The sequence below is a fragment of the Trachinotus anak genome, unplaced genomic scaffold, assembly GCF_046630095.1.
Source record: "Trachinotus anak isolate AG129_WGS33_773 ecotype Australia unplaced genomic scaffold, CSIRO_AGI_Tana_v1 ptg000002l, whole genome shotgun sequence".
In the NCBI taxonomy this organism is placed as follows: domain Eukaryota; kingdom Metazoa; phylum Chordata; class Actinopteri; order Carangiformes; family Carangidae; genus Trachinotus; species Trachinotus anak.
In genome coordinates, this window is record NW_027273853.1 from 1,906,242 (window position 1) to 1,924,811 (window position 18,570).

Sequence of the window (18,570 nt, forward strand, 5' to 3'; positions counted from 1 at the left end):
TTTTGCCATCAGGACCCTTCGACTTTAGAACGAGGAGATGAGGCAGAATCAGTGACCTCTTTAAAATCACTTCTCAAAACTCATTTTTATGGACTTGTTTTTATGTGATGTTGGGTCCTTTTTTTATCATCTCTGAATCATGCTTTTATTGTGTTTTTTTGTGTGTGTGTGTGTGTGTGTGCTTTCATACAGCATCTACTATCTCTAATTGTTTTTAATAATATTAAAGTATACTGCATATCCTCCCCGTTTAACTTTGTGTCCTGCTTCTGCTTGACCTACTCTCCAGCTCTGTTTTGCCCTCATCGATTTTGCTTTGATTGTCAAAGCACTTTGTGTACTCTGCTTTTAAATGTGCTATATAAATAAAGTTATTATTATTATTATTACCATTATCATTATTATTATTATTTGACAACATGTAGTCAGTCTAAAGGTCTGAACTGGTCCTCACTAAGATAGCAGAGCCGGGACACACATGCTGTCACAGGGGATGAGTGAGTGTGTAAATTGATTGCTCGGTGTGTATCCAGACTGAGGCTCTGTTCACTGTTGCTAAATGACGCCTTATAATTACTTCACCTTTAGCACCTCCCAGTGTCTCTGGAGCTGAGGGCCCTGAGCTCCCCGCAGACCCACAACCTTCATTACCCTCTTTGCTTCAGTGCTCTCTCTCTCTCTCTCTGTCTCTCTCTCTCTCTGATGTTAAACGACAGAGGCAGGCAGAGCTTTCTGATCTGAGAGCGTGGAGCGCCAACCTGCCCCACACTGGCCCTCCTCTCTCCCGCTCTCTCGTAATTGGTTTGCTGCTCGGGGGTTTGGGGTGTGGTGGTGGGTGGGGGGGTGTCACAGAGGCTGACAGCAGAGCAGCACCGTGCAGACAGACAAAACAAAACCCAAACCAGAAACAATTGCACAGCCTGGGTAGTGCTGGCTTGATGATTGCCTCCATCACTGACTGACTGCCTCTGTCACTGTACAACCGTCGGTCAGCTGAACGCCTGGGGACTGAGTTGGAGCGTCCCCATTGGGTGTGCTCTGACAAAATGAATTGGCACAAACAGTTTCTACCAGGGGGCGTTCACAGCCTGCAGTGTTAAACTGAACTGAGACCACCTCTGGAGGTACACACCCCTGTTGTGGTTCTCTTAACCTGTGCATTGTGAGCTTAAAGGGCTCTGGGTGGATTTCAGCCCTGCTGTAGGGAGATCACATGCTGCTGCACTGAAAAACAAAGAGTGAACCATGAACACTGGAATCAACAGCGTCACCGTCAACAAAGAGAGGAGGAGAGAATGAAAACAGATAAAAAGAGCTGAAACCGACTGACACAAGGCTACGACGTGGTCCAGCCAGATACTAGGTTTTGTCCTGTTGGAGGCCTGAGCCTGTGAAAGACACAAGGGCTGAAATGACCGGGGGGGCTGAGCTAACACTGGTCTGAACAAAGCCTTTGTTTGGCTAACATTAGCTCTGTTCTGGGGGCGACTCCAGAAAGGTTGGTACAGGTACAATGAAACTGAATTAGCCAGAAAGTGATACAAGAGCAGCTGACTGTAACTGAGAGTGTCCTCCCAGGAGGAATGACAGCTAACATGTCCAGTGTTTGTACCAAGCATCAACCTCAGGTCTGAAACGTGAAGCGTCAACAGTGAAGAGCTGAGAGCTGCAGCTCCTCTAGTGACCACTAGAGTCTGGCTCCAGCAGTGAGTCAGTCCCCAGAGACTCCCATGTTCAAATGTCCAACTTTACAGCAGAAAGAAACATGTTTACAGCCTGGTACAAAAACTGTTCTGGTCTCTAGAGCTAATTTCCTCCTTCATGACAACTGTACGGGCTGAATTTTATAGAACTCACCTGTTTATATTTCATTAAGGACTAAAGTTATGGAGAATTGAGGGCGTGGCCTCTTTGAGTGACAGGTGTCACACTTAGCTTTTAGCTGTCTGCTCAGTGTCACTAACTGTGACCTCTGTGTGTTTGTGGTGTTGGTTCTTCAAATAATTTGACTTGTTGTTAACTGACTAACAGTCTGAACTCCTGTTTTTATTGGTGAGTCAAATTCTACTGTTATTTGATTTATATGTTATCTCTAATTAGCAGGTATCTGTGTTTCCACTCACCTGGCTAATTAGCCACCAAATTAATTATGCATGGGTTAGCCTCCAAGCAAGACGCCCAGCTGTGCTAATGATGCTAACTGAAGTGTAAGCTCACCACATTAAATTGGCATGGACCAAACTCTCGGCTCCACACATGCCCCACCTCTTTGACCATTTTTGGATTAGCTGGGAGTCAGGGGCGGAGTCAGGCTCTGCCAAGATGGCGATGATGGAGCAGCTCACTCTGAGATTTAGAAACCTGTGGTGATGTCATAGAGGCAGCCCATCTTTATTTACAGGCTGTGGTTTGTACCTGACAAGAAGGTGTGAGTTATATCTTCCAACTTCACTCCAGCTCCCACCATCACCACATCTGACTGTTCCCAACATCTACCCTTATTTTCTACCTGACCTCTGTGTCTGCAGGTTATATCTGAGTCAAACAGCTTGACTCCTCAACACATGAGGCTGATGAAGCGTGTCAAACAGTCACTGTTGGTTTCTTTTAGCCATGACACCATCTTCACCTCATTTTAAATGTAGCAGTGTTGGTGTTGCAGCTGCTGCGGGTGGAGGTGTTAAATCTGAAAATACTCATGTGTCATGTTGGAATACAGTAACAACCAATAACGTTGTTTAGTTAAGAGGATTTGCTGCTTCAGTGAAGCTGAATCTGTTCAGTCAACTCTGCTGCTACAGTCACACATGACGCGCTCCACTGTCTGCATCACCCGGCTCCCCCTCCGCCCTGTCAACGCTACAGCTGCTGCCCTGCTTTATTGAACCCCACCACCACCATCCCTGCATCCACCTGCAGGCTCAGACTTCAGTCTGGGAGACGGAGTCAGATTCCATCTCTTAAAAATCTCCCTCTTTCTACGAGTGCATGCTGCAGGGAGTGATGAGGTCAGAGCACACATCTGTGCTGCTTTCACAGAGCTGAGCTGACTGACTTCTGTGTAAAGATGTAAGCTCCAGTATTTGTCAATCATATCTTTAAATGTTGTCCAATATGATCATGATGATATTCATTCACCCTCTCTGTTGTCAAAGGGAAAACAGACTCTGACATTAGAGCATGGAAGGTGATGCTTCTAAATCCTCCCCAACACTGACAGTGTCTGACTCTACCTTCAGGTTCCACATGTTCCACATTATCTCTCATACTATTCTGTCCACACAACCTTCAGTGTGGTCTAAACTTATGGACCTTATTGTTTCTGATGAAATTTTGTTTAGAGGCTGTAGCAAACGAGCCCACAGGTCATCTGTCAGCAGGTTACTAGGTTTTGTTGCTAGGCGACATCTAGTGGTCGTAGTAATGATGACAGGAGCAAAGGGAAACGTGTGGTGACGTAGTTTATAGAGCGACAAAGTCCACGTCAGGAGGAGGTTGGGGTGGATGGATGAATGTGACACAGGAGAGCAATGTTCGATTCCCATGTGAAAGTAGCAGTTTATGTTGTTTCTGTTATCCATGACCGTTCCTTGTTATTATTGTAACTATGACAACAAAGATCGTCTAATGATGAGGAAGTACTAATTTCAACCCAAATCACCATCTTTTCTTAAACCTAACCAAGACATGATGTTATTATAGTAACCATGGTGACGAAGTTAGGTACGCTGCTCTTGGTACAGTCCATATGTTTATTATTGTAACCATGACAACAAGGTCTGGTATGTCTGCTGCTGTCAGGAGACACTGCTGTGGGTCATATCAGAGGGTTGATGGTTGTTCAGGTTAGAGGACTGGTTAAAGGACTGGAACTTCATCCACCTACAGCTGAGTACTGACCATCATTGTTCTGAGAGAGAGAGAGCGAGAGAGAGAGAGAGAGGGATAGAGCCAGACTTCTCTGTTTCCATCCAAGTCTTTTGTATGAATCATGGGGTCTTGAAGTGGAAATGCCAAATTTTAATTTCATTTCCTTAAAACTGCCAAAAGGCCTTTTCCACTTGACTTTGACGGGGACATGTTTTTGTTGATAAAGACATAATGAGATAAATAGGGACAGAGACGCATTAGTGAGAAGAATAACAGCAAAGTGACATTTGAACAGAAATATCGACGAGATCTTTGAGCTTCCTGCTGGAAACAATTACACATGATGTTTCCAACAGAGAAAAGTCTGGATCAAAAGTCAGAGTTTAGAACAAAACCTTCACCTTAAAGTGACAGTGACAGCCCGTGCTGTGTCACTCCACAGATCAGCTGTTTGAGTCAGACACAGCTCAGCCTTCAGTCTTCATATATACTCTATGTAGGACACTGGTGCTGCCCAGTGACACTGATGAACTGATGAGCTTATTGCTCTTCACCATGATGTTGTTTACCAGCTGTGCAGCAGACAAACACAGCAGCCAACTGGGACACAGCGCTGAATGGGATAGGCTGATCAAGCAAACATGTCCCCACACAGCCATTATTAAATGGTGAGTTTTAAATATGAGATTAGCAGGTGTGGACAGTAACTAAGTACATTTACCTGAATACTGTACTGAAGTAAATATTTCCAGTATCTGTACTTTAGTTGAGAATATTTTTTATTATAAACTTCTGACTTTTACTCCATTACATTTAAAGACTAATGTTGTACTTTTGACTCCACTGCATTTCTACGAAGTACTCTTCTTGTGAAGCAGAGCTTTTAGTCAGTGGAATGAATTGTATTTTATTTTGAAAAATCCAATAAACCAATCACAGCCCAGTCCTCCTCTGTCAGTCATGTTGTGTTTGCTGCATTTTTAAAGCTCGGTTTGAAGCTGTTAGTGTTCTAACGATGCTTCGTTAGATAAAGATGAGGCAGAAGATTCTTCACCAGAGAACAACGACCTGATGTGAAGAGCAGCTTTAACATTTTACAGACAAGGACTCCTTTAGTTTTAAATGTTTGCTGTGTTTACCACGACCAAACTGCATTGCAGTAAAAAAAAAAAAGAAACAGAAACATCAACAGCAATAGATCCTGTTATTTACTCAGTTGTGTTTTATGTTTATTTCTACAGACTTTGTATCATATTCTCATATTCTTAACTCTTTATTCTCCAGGTTCTACAGTCACTAAGTCAGCAGTACAGAATCAGGCTGTAAATGTGTTGATTTAAAAAAAATGTACCTATAAATACTAGAGTATTTTTTTTAAATCAGTTACTGCAGTACTTTAACTCAAGTGAACATTTGACTGAACATCTTTCTCTTGTATTTCAGTAATATTTGACCTGGAGGATCATTACTGTGACTGTGAAGTAATGGAGCTGAGGACATTATTCTCCTCTGGAGATTAGAAATAGAAGTTTGGTGAATTTCTGTGTAAAACCAAATCATCACTGAAAAAAGCTTCTTTGGAATGATACAGGTGCATGAACTCAGTTTGTGGTGACTAATGTGGAATTATTCAGACAAACAGTGTGAGGTGTGAGGGCCGTCAGCTGCTGACTGATGACTTGTTTGAATTGTGATGTTTGCAGGTTGATGAGGGGGTGACCAGAACATATTGAAACCCTACGAGCCTCTGCACCCTGAGGCGTCACTGCTGGAGGTCTCTGTGTGTGTTGTGGGTGCTGCTCAGTGCTCTCTGTTACATCATTTCTATGAACACCTGAGATTTAGTTTGATCTGTTTAGTTAATCCTTCTGCTCATTTGTGCTTTTTCTTCTCTGTTCATATCCTGAACTGTAAAACAGGTTGTACCTCAGTTTAATCCACCACCCTGACATCAGACATCAGAACCCCCCCCCCAGGCCAGTAATAAGAGGAAGTGCAGTGAATGTCTGATGGATGAGAGTTTAAATTTTTCAGCACAGTGTGGGTTATAGTTGTGTAATCACAAGACGACACAGTGAAATATTGATCTGAAGGTCTGGGGAGAGACTGAGGGAATGTGCCTGTATATGAACCATCTACAGATCCTGTGAGGAGATGATTTCACTCACTCAGAGAAAACTTTATTTCTAATCTGTGGCTCAGCTCCAGTTAAAGGTCCCTGACATCTGGAGGTGCACGTTGTATTTATGAGAGGCTCAGAGAATTCACTTCCCAGATATCTTTGATATAAATGTAGTTATGAGGTTTTGTTGACAATGGTGGACTTTAGAGGTTAGAGTTAAAACAAAAAATAAATTACTACATACACCAGTGGCCCTCCACAACCTTTCTACCCTGCTTTATAGAAGGCACCTGACTTCCTGTGATGGCACTTGGCAGCAGAACAACATAACTCAGGAGCTGCAGAACTGTAGGTGTGGAAATAACCTGTAGAAATACTGGGCTGGTTAATTCTCAGGAATGACTCGGGGCCCTGTGGTGAAGGGGCTCTGGGTCTTAACCAGAGAATAAGATCAGGGCATCAACCTTGTGGTTTGGTTTGAGAAACTGTAAAATTTCATTTTGGATTTAACTGATCAAAGATTTCACAGTGTCTGACTTCATGACTGGCGCCAACGTTTAGAGCCAGTGTAGGAAGTAAAACCCTGACCTTGACCCTGACCCTGAGCGAAACCAGTCCTTAACTGCAAGGCTGCTTTCACACCTGCATCTTTTTAGTCTGGTTAATTCAATTCAATTCAATTAAATTTTATTTGTATAGCGCCAAATCATAATATACATTATCTCAAGGCACTTTACAGGGTAAGGTCAAGACCTTACTTTGTTACAGAGAAAAACCCAACAGTTCCCACAACGAGCAAGCGCTTGGCGACAGGGGGGAGGAAAAACTCCCTTTTAACAGGAAGAAACCTCCAACAGAACCGGGCTCAGGGTGGGCGGCCGTCTGCCTCGACCGGTTGGGTTTAGGAGAAGATAGAAAGAGGGGGAGGGGGAGGAGAGGGGAGAGAAGAGAGAGAGAGAGAGAGAGAGACCAGGAACAGCTGTGTAGGTAATGGTGTTATCAATAATAACTAAATAAAACCCTGGTTCGTTTTCCCTCTTGGTGTGATTCATTTGTGCAGGTGAGACAGGATCAGTGATCACACTCAGGTGTGGACCAAAATGATGACACAGAGACCCTTCCTTGGAGGTGGTCTCGGTCCGGTCCCAAACAAACTTTGGAGCAGTTTGTTTTTGGTGTGAAAGAGTTGTGAACTTGATCTGACCCCTCCAGCAGGTGAACTCACAGGTCGGATAAACGAAGATTAATATCTGTGTTGAAAAAAAATGTTGATCTAACTAAGGAAAACATTTGGTGGTCATGAGTGATCCATCTATCCACATAACATTTTGAGGGAACTTCTGATTAGACTTTGGTGGTCAAAGGTCAAAGGTCAAAGGTCATGGTGACCTCACAAAACATGTTTTTGACCATAACTCATGAATTCATTCACTAATTATGACACAATTTAAATCAAATGTCTATAAGGATAAAATGAACAGAACAGAAATACTTTGCATGGTGTGAAAATGTCTACAACTGCAGGTCATGTTACACCTGCAACCATGTAAACTGTTAAGGGGGTCTACATGTGCACAGACCTGCCCCACTGTCCATATTAATGGAACAAAAATGTGTCATTAGTTTTGAAGCAGGCATCATTCCCAGAGGTCTCCATTCCACATCCAAACCACGGTTCTCTGTCACATCCAGTATTTTCTGCCTTTCATTTGCACCAGTTATCATCCAGAGGCCTTTCTGAAAAGCACTGGAGCCCTGTGGGATTTCTACAAGGCTCTGGAATGTGCCAGAAAACCAGCAAGAACACAGAGTGATTCCATATTTACTCTGTCTGAACTCCACTAATGTTCTCTTGAGCCAGTCAGGAGGAAAGATAATAACTCTTTATTCTAATTCTAACGAACCAGTTCCTTTTCCCATAGGGTGTCACCACAGAGAACATTAACCAATCACCACTCTGTCTGGGGACAGACTGGGTGTGTGTTTGTGTTTGTGTGTGTGTGTGTGGTGAATAAAGGGACTACATTATTGAAGTGTAACAAAGCAATATTTAAAAGTGGATTAGAGAGGGAAAGAAGCTAACAGTGTAATTATGTATATGTTTGATGGTCTATTTAAATGGTAATGAACAGAGGGTGGAGAGTCCTCCTTCAGGGAACATATACGGGGTAAATACCTTCATTCATCTGCTGTGACTCATGTAAAGGAGCACTTCCTTGTCCCCTCCTCATTTCTATTTGTTTTCTCTCTCTCTGCTTTGGTTTTGATTTCACCTCCTTCATTTCTACTTCTCTTACACAGAAGCAAAACATTTTGGAAACCACTGCTCAGTTTGGGTGGATTCTGCTCTCATGGTTTTATTGCACAACCACAAAAATAAGAAGAAAGAAAGAATCTGAACAAAACAAGAGGGTTTCAGTCGACGTACGGGGGATTTAGCCGAGGTCTGGAAGGTGAAGCCAAACTCTAATGACTGATGACTAATGACTGATGATTAATCAGTCATTAATTAATCATCAGTCATTGTAGCCTGTTGAGACTACAATGACTGGTGACTAAGACGAGTATGTTGAACACAGGTGCCACTGTGACCATAACTCAATATTGGAATGTAGATCTTCAGTACATTTCATGATTTTGCAACAACAGCACCAACTCGTGGCTGGTTGGCTCCAAATGTTGCACAGGGCCTCATTGCGGCATGAGAAATGACTGGTCCAGGTTTCATGTAGAATGTTTCATGTTTATAGGAGTGATTGTTGCCAAGATATATGATATCAAAATTCTTTAATAGCCTCTGATCATCAGAGGCTACAGAAGAGTAGACTCAGTCTACGAGGAGTTCAAAGAAATAAGTTTTGCATATTTTGCACACACACACAAAAAAAGGAAATAAAATAAAATAAAATGAAATAATAATTACAGAGCAGTAATGGTCTGTAGCTGGATGTGATGGCATTGTTTCCTGCAGTTGTGTGTGTGTGTCCTGTCAGTCCGAACAGAAAAACAAATTATCATTATTATTACTATTTTGGAATCACTCAATAGGGGGCACCATATATCTTTTCCATAAAGCCCTACAGTGTAGTAATTGTATGGGGCTTTTACTTTGAAACTGGGCTTTGTTTGTTGAATGTAAGAGCCTGTCCTGAAGGCCTTGGTTACTTTAACCTAAAATTAAGTGCATGTACTTGTACTTGTGTGTACTTCACGGTAAAATAAATCAGTGTGTTGTTGTGTAACATTGGTAGACTAATAATTGGATACATACAAGTCATAGTGGAAACAGCGTCACTGGATGGATATTGTGTAACATTTACTGTATGTATGAAATATCATGATTACATCACTTCTATAATTTTACATTTCACTTTGATACTCACATTATAAAATCTGCACAAACAAAGTAAGGACCTAATACCTAATACGGTCACTAATAAGGGACTGACTGGGTATACTGGTCTCTTACTGGGGTTATCACTTTGTCATGTGAGCGCCTCTTCAGATGAATCATACAGATCCCCTCATTAACAGTTTCTATATTTAGATATTCAATTTTAAAGGTCCAGTCTCTGCTAACAGACCATGTTAACTGTTCAACAGCCAGCTGCTAACAGACCACATTAACTGTTAAGATGCTAGCTGCTAACCAGACCACGTAACTGTTCAACAGCCAGCTGCTAACCAGACCATGTTAACTGTTAAGCTGCTAGCTGCTAACACACTACGTTAACTGTTCAACAGCCAGCTGCTAACCAGACCATGTTAACTGTTAAGCTGCTAGCTGCTAACACACTACGTTAACTGTTCAACAGCCAGCTGCTAACCAGACCATGTTAACTGTTAAGCTGCTAGCTGCTAACACACTACGTTAACTGTTCAACAGCCAGCTGCTAACCAGACCATGTTAACTGTTAAGCTGCTAGCTGCTAACACACTACGTTAACTGTTCAACAGCCAGCTGCTAACCAGACCATGTTAACTGTTAAGCTGCTAGCTGCTAACACACTACGTTAACTGTTCAACAGCTAGCTGCTAACCAGACAATGTTAACTGTAAAATGGCTAGCTACTAACTAGACCACATTAACTGTTAAACAGCTAGCTGGTAACACACAGTGTTAACTTTTAAACGGCTAGTTGTTAGGAGCAGTCCTTGTTCTGGTCTGCAGCCATGAAGAAACATCTGAAAGAAGCATCAAAGCGGCGGAAAGATCGAACCACAACTTTCTGTCAAGACTTTCACAATAAAATCTGAGATAAACCAGGATGCAGATTGTGATAAAGATGGTGGATTGCTATTCTAGTCAAAAAGATAATCATATGATCTTTTGGGCAGGTGGTTCACCTCTAGGTTCAGTGTTGACCAACAATGAGTGACAGTAATATTTGTACTTACTATTATTATAATCATTATTATTATTCTTATTATTATTATAATGATTATAATCATTATAATCATTCTAATCATTATTATTATTATTATTAGTAGTAGTAGTAGTAGTAGTAGTATCACTATTATTATTGCCATTATAACAAACAGTCTGACGGTGCTTGAATCCGACAGTATATACAGAGCTGAAATGTAGGCTAATACAAGGGCTATTAATATCAATCACTTCTGTTTATTCAACATGACCAGTTTCTATAAATTCACAGCCTGTGTAGGAGCATTCAGAACAATCTGTGACTTCTGCTGTGTGGTTTGAAAGTGGCTGTTAGCAGCTGTAGTGACCTTTCCACTGAGATGAAAACTGTTTCCGCTACATAAATATTTCCTTTTCCAAACAGAATCAAAATAGTCGATAAAAATCCTAATTGGTGGCAGAGCAGTGACCACACGACCACTGATTCAATCTGAGACGATGGCTAAAACCCTCAGAGCCTTTTCTGCCAGACGACCCAGAGACTCTCTGTTGTCACGGCGACCAGCTGATTTACTGTTGGAGTGTGACTGTGTGCGTGTTGGATGTTCCTGCAGTGTGGATGTGGGCTCTGGGACAGCAGCAGGAGCCACGTCAGCCCTTAATATAACAAAGTGGGGCAGAGTTCATCAAGGTGGTCAAAAAAAGAAGGAGCAACTGTTACAGACAACACAAAAACTTCCTGTCCATCCATACAGGACTGACACTGAAGGCTGATAACCATGTCCTCAAGGGTCCAGAAGTGGAACAAATGCGGGATCTTCCAGAGCTCAAGACAACAACGTATCAGCACATAACTATTTTATGAAGAATGATTATGATCTAATTCAGGGGCCAGTTACACAAAACCTAAGTTTAGATTTTTGTTAAAGTCTGAATTAAACACTTAAAACACTCTTTAGGCTTCTCCTTGAGTCAGGTAAACCTCAGTGACCAAAGTCCAGAAAAAACTAAAGGTTCCTCTGACTCTGTCTGAACCGAGTTTATGGTGATAAATGAAGAACATGACCTGGAGAGTGTTTCAGACCTGGAGACACCTGAACCATGAGGACCTGGTTCTACATCACAGATCTGACCTGAGGTCAGTTTATGATCTGTCAGACCCTCTACAGTTCAGCAGCTTAATGACGCTCTACAGTTTTATGTCACATGATCTTTGTGATCAGGTATAGTGGAGGCGTTTCATGTGCACAGATCAGCAGAGTTCAAACTGTCTGATGAGACAGCAGTTCACTCCTTTCATGTTACCAGCTTCCCAACAGTGATAACAGGTATCACAAGTTCTAATGGCAGAAAATCAATGGTCTCCATGGAAACAGTAGAATTTTACTGCTGTAAAATCTCTTTCCCTGCTGCAAACGCCTCAACTTTTTCTTTCCTTAACTAAGGAAACCTTTTAAGAGATTCTGTGCAACACCCTTAAGTAACTCCCTCAGCTACGGAGAAATTCAACCTCAAGTGTCACACTTAAGTAGAGAACTTAAGGTATTCTGTGCAGCCGGCCCCAGATGTGGACGGTTTCACCTAATCCTGAACCTGAACCTGAGCTTCAGCTCCTGAATCCTGAGCCATGTGTGATCAGAGAGAGTACTGTAACTACGTGGCATATATAATAACATTCAGTATGAGAGCGGCCTTGGATTTTGTAGACAAGTTCTGCTCATTGAGTGTAAATGTGTTCAGGAGTAAGATGCTGTCCAAAGAGATGGAGAGAGAAAAGGACACTGGCAGATAGACAGATAAACATCTCTCTGTCCTCTCTGGACATTAAAGTCCGGTGGATCTGAGAGCAGATTACAGATTAAGATGACAATTTTCCATCTAAGGAGAAAACTGAGATGTGATTTCCTCCTGCAGCAGAGGAGCAGAGTGTATGACGAGCAGAATTCATGGAGACTTAATGGAATCATCCGTCTTTAGCTTGGCTCCATCTTCTTTAAAACTACCAGCTCTGAGTGGCTCAGACTCCGTATCAACACGCTTCATCTGTGTGTGTGTGTCTGAGTGCACACACACACACATACACACACCCTACAGGCAGTAATATGGGTTGGCTGTGAGGCCACTGAATGAACAGATGGTTGATATGGTGTGTGTGTGTGTGTGTGGGTGTGGGTGTGGGTGTGTGTGTGTGTGTGTGTGTATGTCAACATGTTAGACTTCCAACAGTCACATGCTGTGAAAAGCTTTTAACACAGAACTGCCAACAAGACATTAAAGTATATTTTGAAGCATCAGGTCAAGTTTATATATATATATATATATATATATATATATATATATATATATATATATAAATAAAATATCATGATTACATCACTTCTATAATTTTACATTTCACTTTCACTTTGATACTCACATAAAATCTGCACAAACAAAGTAAGGACCTAATACCTAATACAGTCACTAATAAGGGACTGACTGGGTATACTGATCTCTTACTGGGGTTATAATGGCTCACATGGTGCAGTCAAGATAATCTACATTCAACAGCACCACTATGGTGCTCTGAGCTATAATGTAGCCAATGATTGTTATGACTGGTGATTGAGGTTGAGCTGTAAAAATCAGAGGTCTGAGGTTTGTTGAGGTGAAATTTCCTCCAAACACGGAGACAGAATGAAACTGAGGAGCTGAATCCAAAAAGAAACACAGACCTCGAATCAGTGTGCTGCTGCTGTAACCCTCCACCACTCTGCTGGAGCTGCTGTAGGTCCAGGTGCTGCAGGTCCAGCTCATTGGTGTCACCAGACCCATTTTACTGGGGCACGTGCCTCAGTATACAGTACATCCGGAAAGTATTCACAGCGGTCACTTTTTCCACATTTTGTTATGTTACAGCCTTATTCCAAAATGGATTAATTTTCATTTTTTCCTCAAACTTCTACACACAATATCCCATAGTGACAAAGTGAAAAAAAAGCTTGAAATTTTTGCAAATATATTAAAAATAAAAAACAAAAAACTTCACATGTACAGAAGTATTCACAGCCTTTGCCATGACACTCAAAATGGAGCTCAGGTGCATCCTGTTTCCACTGATCATCCTTCAGATGTTTCTACAACTTGATTGGAGTCCACCTGTGGTAAATTCAGTTGATTGGACATAATTTGTAAAGCATTGAAGGTCCCAATGAGCACAGTGGCCTCCATCATCTGTAAATGGAACAAGTTTGGAACCACCAGGACTCTTCCTAGAGCTGGACGCCCAGCCAATCTGAGCAATCGGGGCGGAAGGGCCTTAGTCAGGGAGGTGACCAAGAACCCGATGGTCACTCTGACAGTGCTCCAGCGTTGCTCTGTGGAGAGAGGAGAACCTTCCAGAACGACAACCATTTCTGCAGCACTCCACCAATCAGGCCTGTATGGTAGAGTGGCCAGAGGGAAGCCACTCCTCAGTAAAAGGCACATGACAGCCCACCTGGAGTTTGCCAAAAGGCACCTGAAGGTCTCTCAGACCATGAGAAACAAAATTCTCTGGTCTGATGAAACAAAGATTGAACTCTTTGGCCTGAATGCCAAGTGTCATGTCTGGAGGAAACCAGGCACCGCTCATCACCTGGCCAATACCAGCCCTTCAGTGAAGCATGGTGGTGGCAGCATCATGCTGTGGGGATGTTTTTCGGCAGCAGCAACTGGGAGACTAGTCAGGGTCGAGGGAAAGATGAATGCAGCAATGTACAGAGACATCCTTGAAGATAACCTGCTCCAGAGCGCTCTGGACCTCAGACTGGGGCGAAGGTTCATCTTCCAACAGGTCAACGACCCTGAGCACACAGCCAAGATAACAAAGGAGTGGCTTCGGGACAACTCTGTGAATGTCCTTGAGTGGCCCAGCCAGAGCCCAGACTTGAACCCGATTGAACATCTCTGGAGAGATCTGAAAATGGCTGTGCACCGACGCTCCCCATCCAACCTGATGGAGCTTGAGAGGTTCTGCAAAGAAGAATGGGAGAAACTGCCCAAAAATAGGTGTTCCAAGCTTGTAGCATCATACTCAAAAAGACTTGAGGCTGTAATTGCTGCCAAAGGTGCTTCAACAAAGTATTGAGCAAAGGCTGTGAATACCTATGTACATGTTATATTTTTGTTTCGTATTTTTTAATAAATTTGCAAAAGTTTCAAGCAACATTTTTTCATTGTGTGTAGAATTTTGAGGTAAAAAATGAATTTAATCAATTTTGTAATTAGGCATTAACATAACAAAATGTGGAAAAAGTGAAGCGCTGTGAATACTTTCCGGATGCACTGTATATCTGCGGTGGCCCAGTAAAATTTCCTGATCACATTTCAGAAACAGTGATGTCTTTGGCACTGTGGAATAACCGTATACAACCGATGCGTCCAAACCGCACCCATTCGTCTCTATTAAATTGCTGGTGGAATACTCATCACATTAATTAACATACACATATCACATGAAACCACACAATTTGAGCTTCCTATTGGTGCTACCCACTAATTGCTGTGATAAACACTTTGTGATAAAATTACTATCAGTGAATTCACATCAAATTTAATCATATTCTTGTCAGCGCAATACCTCACGAACTCCTGAGTTTACACAACAAACCATACATCTAAATAAACAGCAGTCACTACCGTTTCCAATTGTATAAAGTATTCATCTGTGCCCTTTGCCTTTCTCAAGTAATCTGGTTTTGAAATTACAGCAACGGCAAATTACAGCAGCAATTTGTCTCCAACTTTGGACTGATATTCTAATGTGGCTTACATGATGTAGTAATATCAGTACATGATATGTTTTTACAAATTATTATATAAGACATACAGTAGCCTATCCCATGGGGGGGGATAGGCTACTGTATGTCATTTATAGACTGGACACTGAGCAGTGGTAGTTTTGCTGTGTCCTCCGCCCATCAGCCAAGTTGCAAGAAACATGGTCACAACCTCTCCTTCAGTTACAGTGTTGAATAATGACCAGACCATTATAATGTCACAGTGAAGTTGACCTTTGACCTTTTGGATATCAAATCATTTTATGCTGTTAGACACTTGTTGAAATTGTGTCATAATAAGCGTATGAATTGAAGAATGAAGAAAGATCAGGTGACATGGACGGAAAGTTAAATATTTCAAAATAAAAGCCAAGAGGATAGGATGGCCATGACAGTTTGTCCAGAGGTTTCAGCTGTGTCAGATTTACCCAGGGAACACACTCCCTGTGTTGTGTTGTGTTTTGTGTGTGTGTGTGTGTGTGTGTGTGTGTGTGCTGTGTCACTGCTGCTGCAGTTCTGTCTCTCTACATAAAGTTTACAGGCTACTCTAATGTTGGATTTCCACTGTCTCCACATGTGACTGCTGAAATAATTCAGTTTCTGTTTTTACTGGGAGAGGGTGAAAAATAGGTGAGACACATCCAGTGTGTTCCCAGCCTAGCTGCACTGTCACCTGAGGCTTCAGTCTAAATGTTCAGAGTGACTATACTGGAAGTGAGTCACATGATCACTGATCTACTACCAGAACAATCCTCCAGCCCAACCTCCTCGCTGAGAGACCCTGCAGCTCTCTCCACCTTCGCTGCAGACAGAGAACCTGTGACCACTGAGCTCTAAGTCAGATCATCTTTTTCTCCTCTGTAACGGACTGTGGGCCTGTTTTTATGGTACAACAACAACCAGCGAAAGCAGCGCTGTGTTCAGTTTTTGTTTCCATGTTTTGGTTCGTTGTGCAGTTTTGAAGAAAGGTTTTTTATGTGTTATGGGTTAATATCCCCCATGGCAGTATAGAAATGTCTTCATTGAGTGGCAGATTTAATTAAATGATTCTGATGTGTTGAACTTGATGCTACATAAAAAATACTAAAAAACAAGACACAGAGGTGAAAGAAAGGTCTTCATGTGGGCATCAGGTGATCACAGATCAGACGCTGCAAACACTCGGAGATGAACTGATAAACTTACCTTTCATGCCAAACTTGGAGCGTCGTCCGTACTTGTTGATGAGGAGGAAGAGAACCACCAGCATTACACAGGCAAACCCAGCCAGGCACACCGCTATGGAGACCTGCAACAGGCAAAGAATCACTGTCACACAGCTGCTGTGTCTGTACAACTAAAATAAAAATACGTATGAATTTGATTAAACCTCCAGATGTGTAAACCTCCATAGATGGAGGGCGTCTTTTATTGTTCTACAGCCTGGGAACAAGAGTTTAATGATAAAACAACAGTAGACACTGTCATGAGACACTTTCAGTTCAGAATCATTGAATGAGTCTGTGTCGTATTCTGTTCTGCTGTTGTCACGTTGCGTCGTTTTGGAGGGAAGTTCAGAAGAACTGTGATGCAACAGACTGAGGTTTTTTCTCATTGATGTTACAGAAAGAAAATAGTCATCTTATTGATTTGACTATTTTGTTAGTGGCAACCCACCGTGACGTCACCCATTGGTTTGCGAATTGCCGTTTTGAAGTCTCGAGTTTGCAATTTGGCCGCCGCCATCCTGATTTTTTGAAACCAGAAGAAACCATATCTGGAGAAGAGGGTGGAGCTGAGGAGGAGCGAGGGGTGGGGCTGACCTAAGAGCCGAGGTCACTGTGCCCGCCCACCTAAACTGTCGACCTGACAACGGCATCAATCTTTCGGCTACGCAGCGCTGCTGAATCCGAAGTAATTTTCCTTAAGTCGAGGTAAATTTTATTACGAAGTGTTAAAGTACTTTTAATAGTTAATAGTTAAAAGGGGCTGCTCTTGATTGACAAGCCAAAATGTGTCAATCATACGTTAGCCATGCCCCAATGCATACCCTACTTTATCGTCTATTTTAAATTCAATGGGACAATAATTTAAAAAATGAACATCATGTTGTATTGAAGAAGACTTGAAACTAGCGATTGAGACCATAAACTCGTTATGAAAACATTTACTGGGGTCATAAACCAAGTGAGAAGTAGGGTCATTTTCTCATAGACTTCCATACAATCGGACTTCTTTTTGCAACCAGTTGTGTCGCCCCCTGATGGTTAGTAGATAGAATGCAGGTTTAAGGCACTTCCGCATTGGCTTCATTTTCCGGAGCCGGCGTCGACGTCCATTTTTATATACAGTCTATGGTTTAGAATGATAATTAAAGGTACTTTATTCTGAAAGGATCTGATGAGAAAATAAATGAGTGATTTTGTTTTATTTTTTTCATTTTACTCTTTAATATCTTGTTGTTGTTCTAATGCTGTGATTTGGTTTGTTGAGTGTGTTAAGTTTGATTTGTGTTTGTTGTTTGGTGATTTTTGTCATGTGAGTGTTGTAGTGTGATGTTGTAGTACAGTGTGAGCTGAACAGTGTGAGCAGCTGAAACAGGTTTACTGAGCCTTTTCTTTCAAACACAACAAATCTAGGTCATAAACATCACAATATTGTTGAGAAAAGTGTTTGTAGATATTTGAAGTTGTTCTGACTTTCAGGTGAGAGCTGTGTCTCTACCTGTGTGACAGGAAATGGAACAAACACAGGTGTAAAACTCCAGTGACTCACCCCAAGCGTGTCGTCCTCAGGTTTATGAGTCTCTGCAGTCGGAGTCACTGCAGCAAAAACACACAAAGACAGTTTACTACACACAAACACAACAAAACCACAACAGTAACTGCACACACTGTCTGAAGACATGGCAACAATGAACTACAACTGACAACATCAGTATGACAAAGAGCTGCAGACACACACAAATACACACAAACACACACAACATGGAGCTCAAAGTATGTGTCCAATAATAATAATCAATAATCAATGATCAATGATAATAATCATTAATAATAATCAGTAAATCCAATGCAAAGATCATGAAGTTTGCTTATAATGAGACTAGAGCTGAACAGACAAACACAACACAACACAACCAAATACACAAACACAACACAACCAAATACACACAGGTGTTGTAGTATTTGCAGCTTGTGTGTTGTCAGACTGATGACGATGTTTTCTTAATGTGTTTGTGTGTGTCTGTTTGTGTGTGTTTCTGAAGCTGCAGTGTGTTGAACTGTCCGGGCCACCGTAGTACAGTTGCTATAGTCACGACACCACAGGGTCACCAGTCGCTCCTGTTCTTCTGACACTGACCGTGAATCCTGGTCCGACAGCTCAGGTTTCTGAGGTGAGGTTGGAGTGAACCTCTAATGATGTCATGATGA

At 42.0% G+C, this 18,570-nt stretch overlaps 1 protein-coding gene across 5 annotated transcripts in view; it reads right to left on the minus strand.

Annotated features, from left to right (window-relative positions):
- The window catches only part of LOC139627978 (NT-3 growth factor receptor-like), a 130,578-nt gene that overhangs the window by 43,242 nt on the left and 68,766 nt on the right, over positions 1 to 18,570 (minus strand). For all 5 annotated transcript variants that reach the window (XM_071489219.1, XM_071489229.1, XM_071489239.1 and 2 more), the window contains 2 exons: positions 17,912 to 17,958; positions 16,343 to 16,445 (listed from right to left, as the gene is read on the minus strand). In XM_071489219.1, coding sequence (XP_071345320.1) covers positions 16,343 to 16,445; positions 17,912 to 17,958 — 150 coding nt within the window. The remainder of the gene's footprint in view (positions 1 to 16,342; positions 16,446 to 17,911; positions 17,959 to 18,570) is intronic.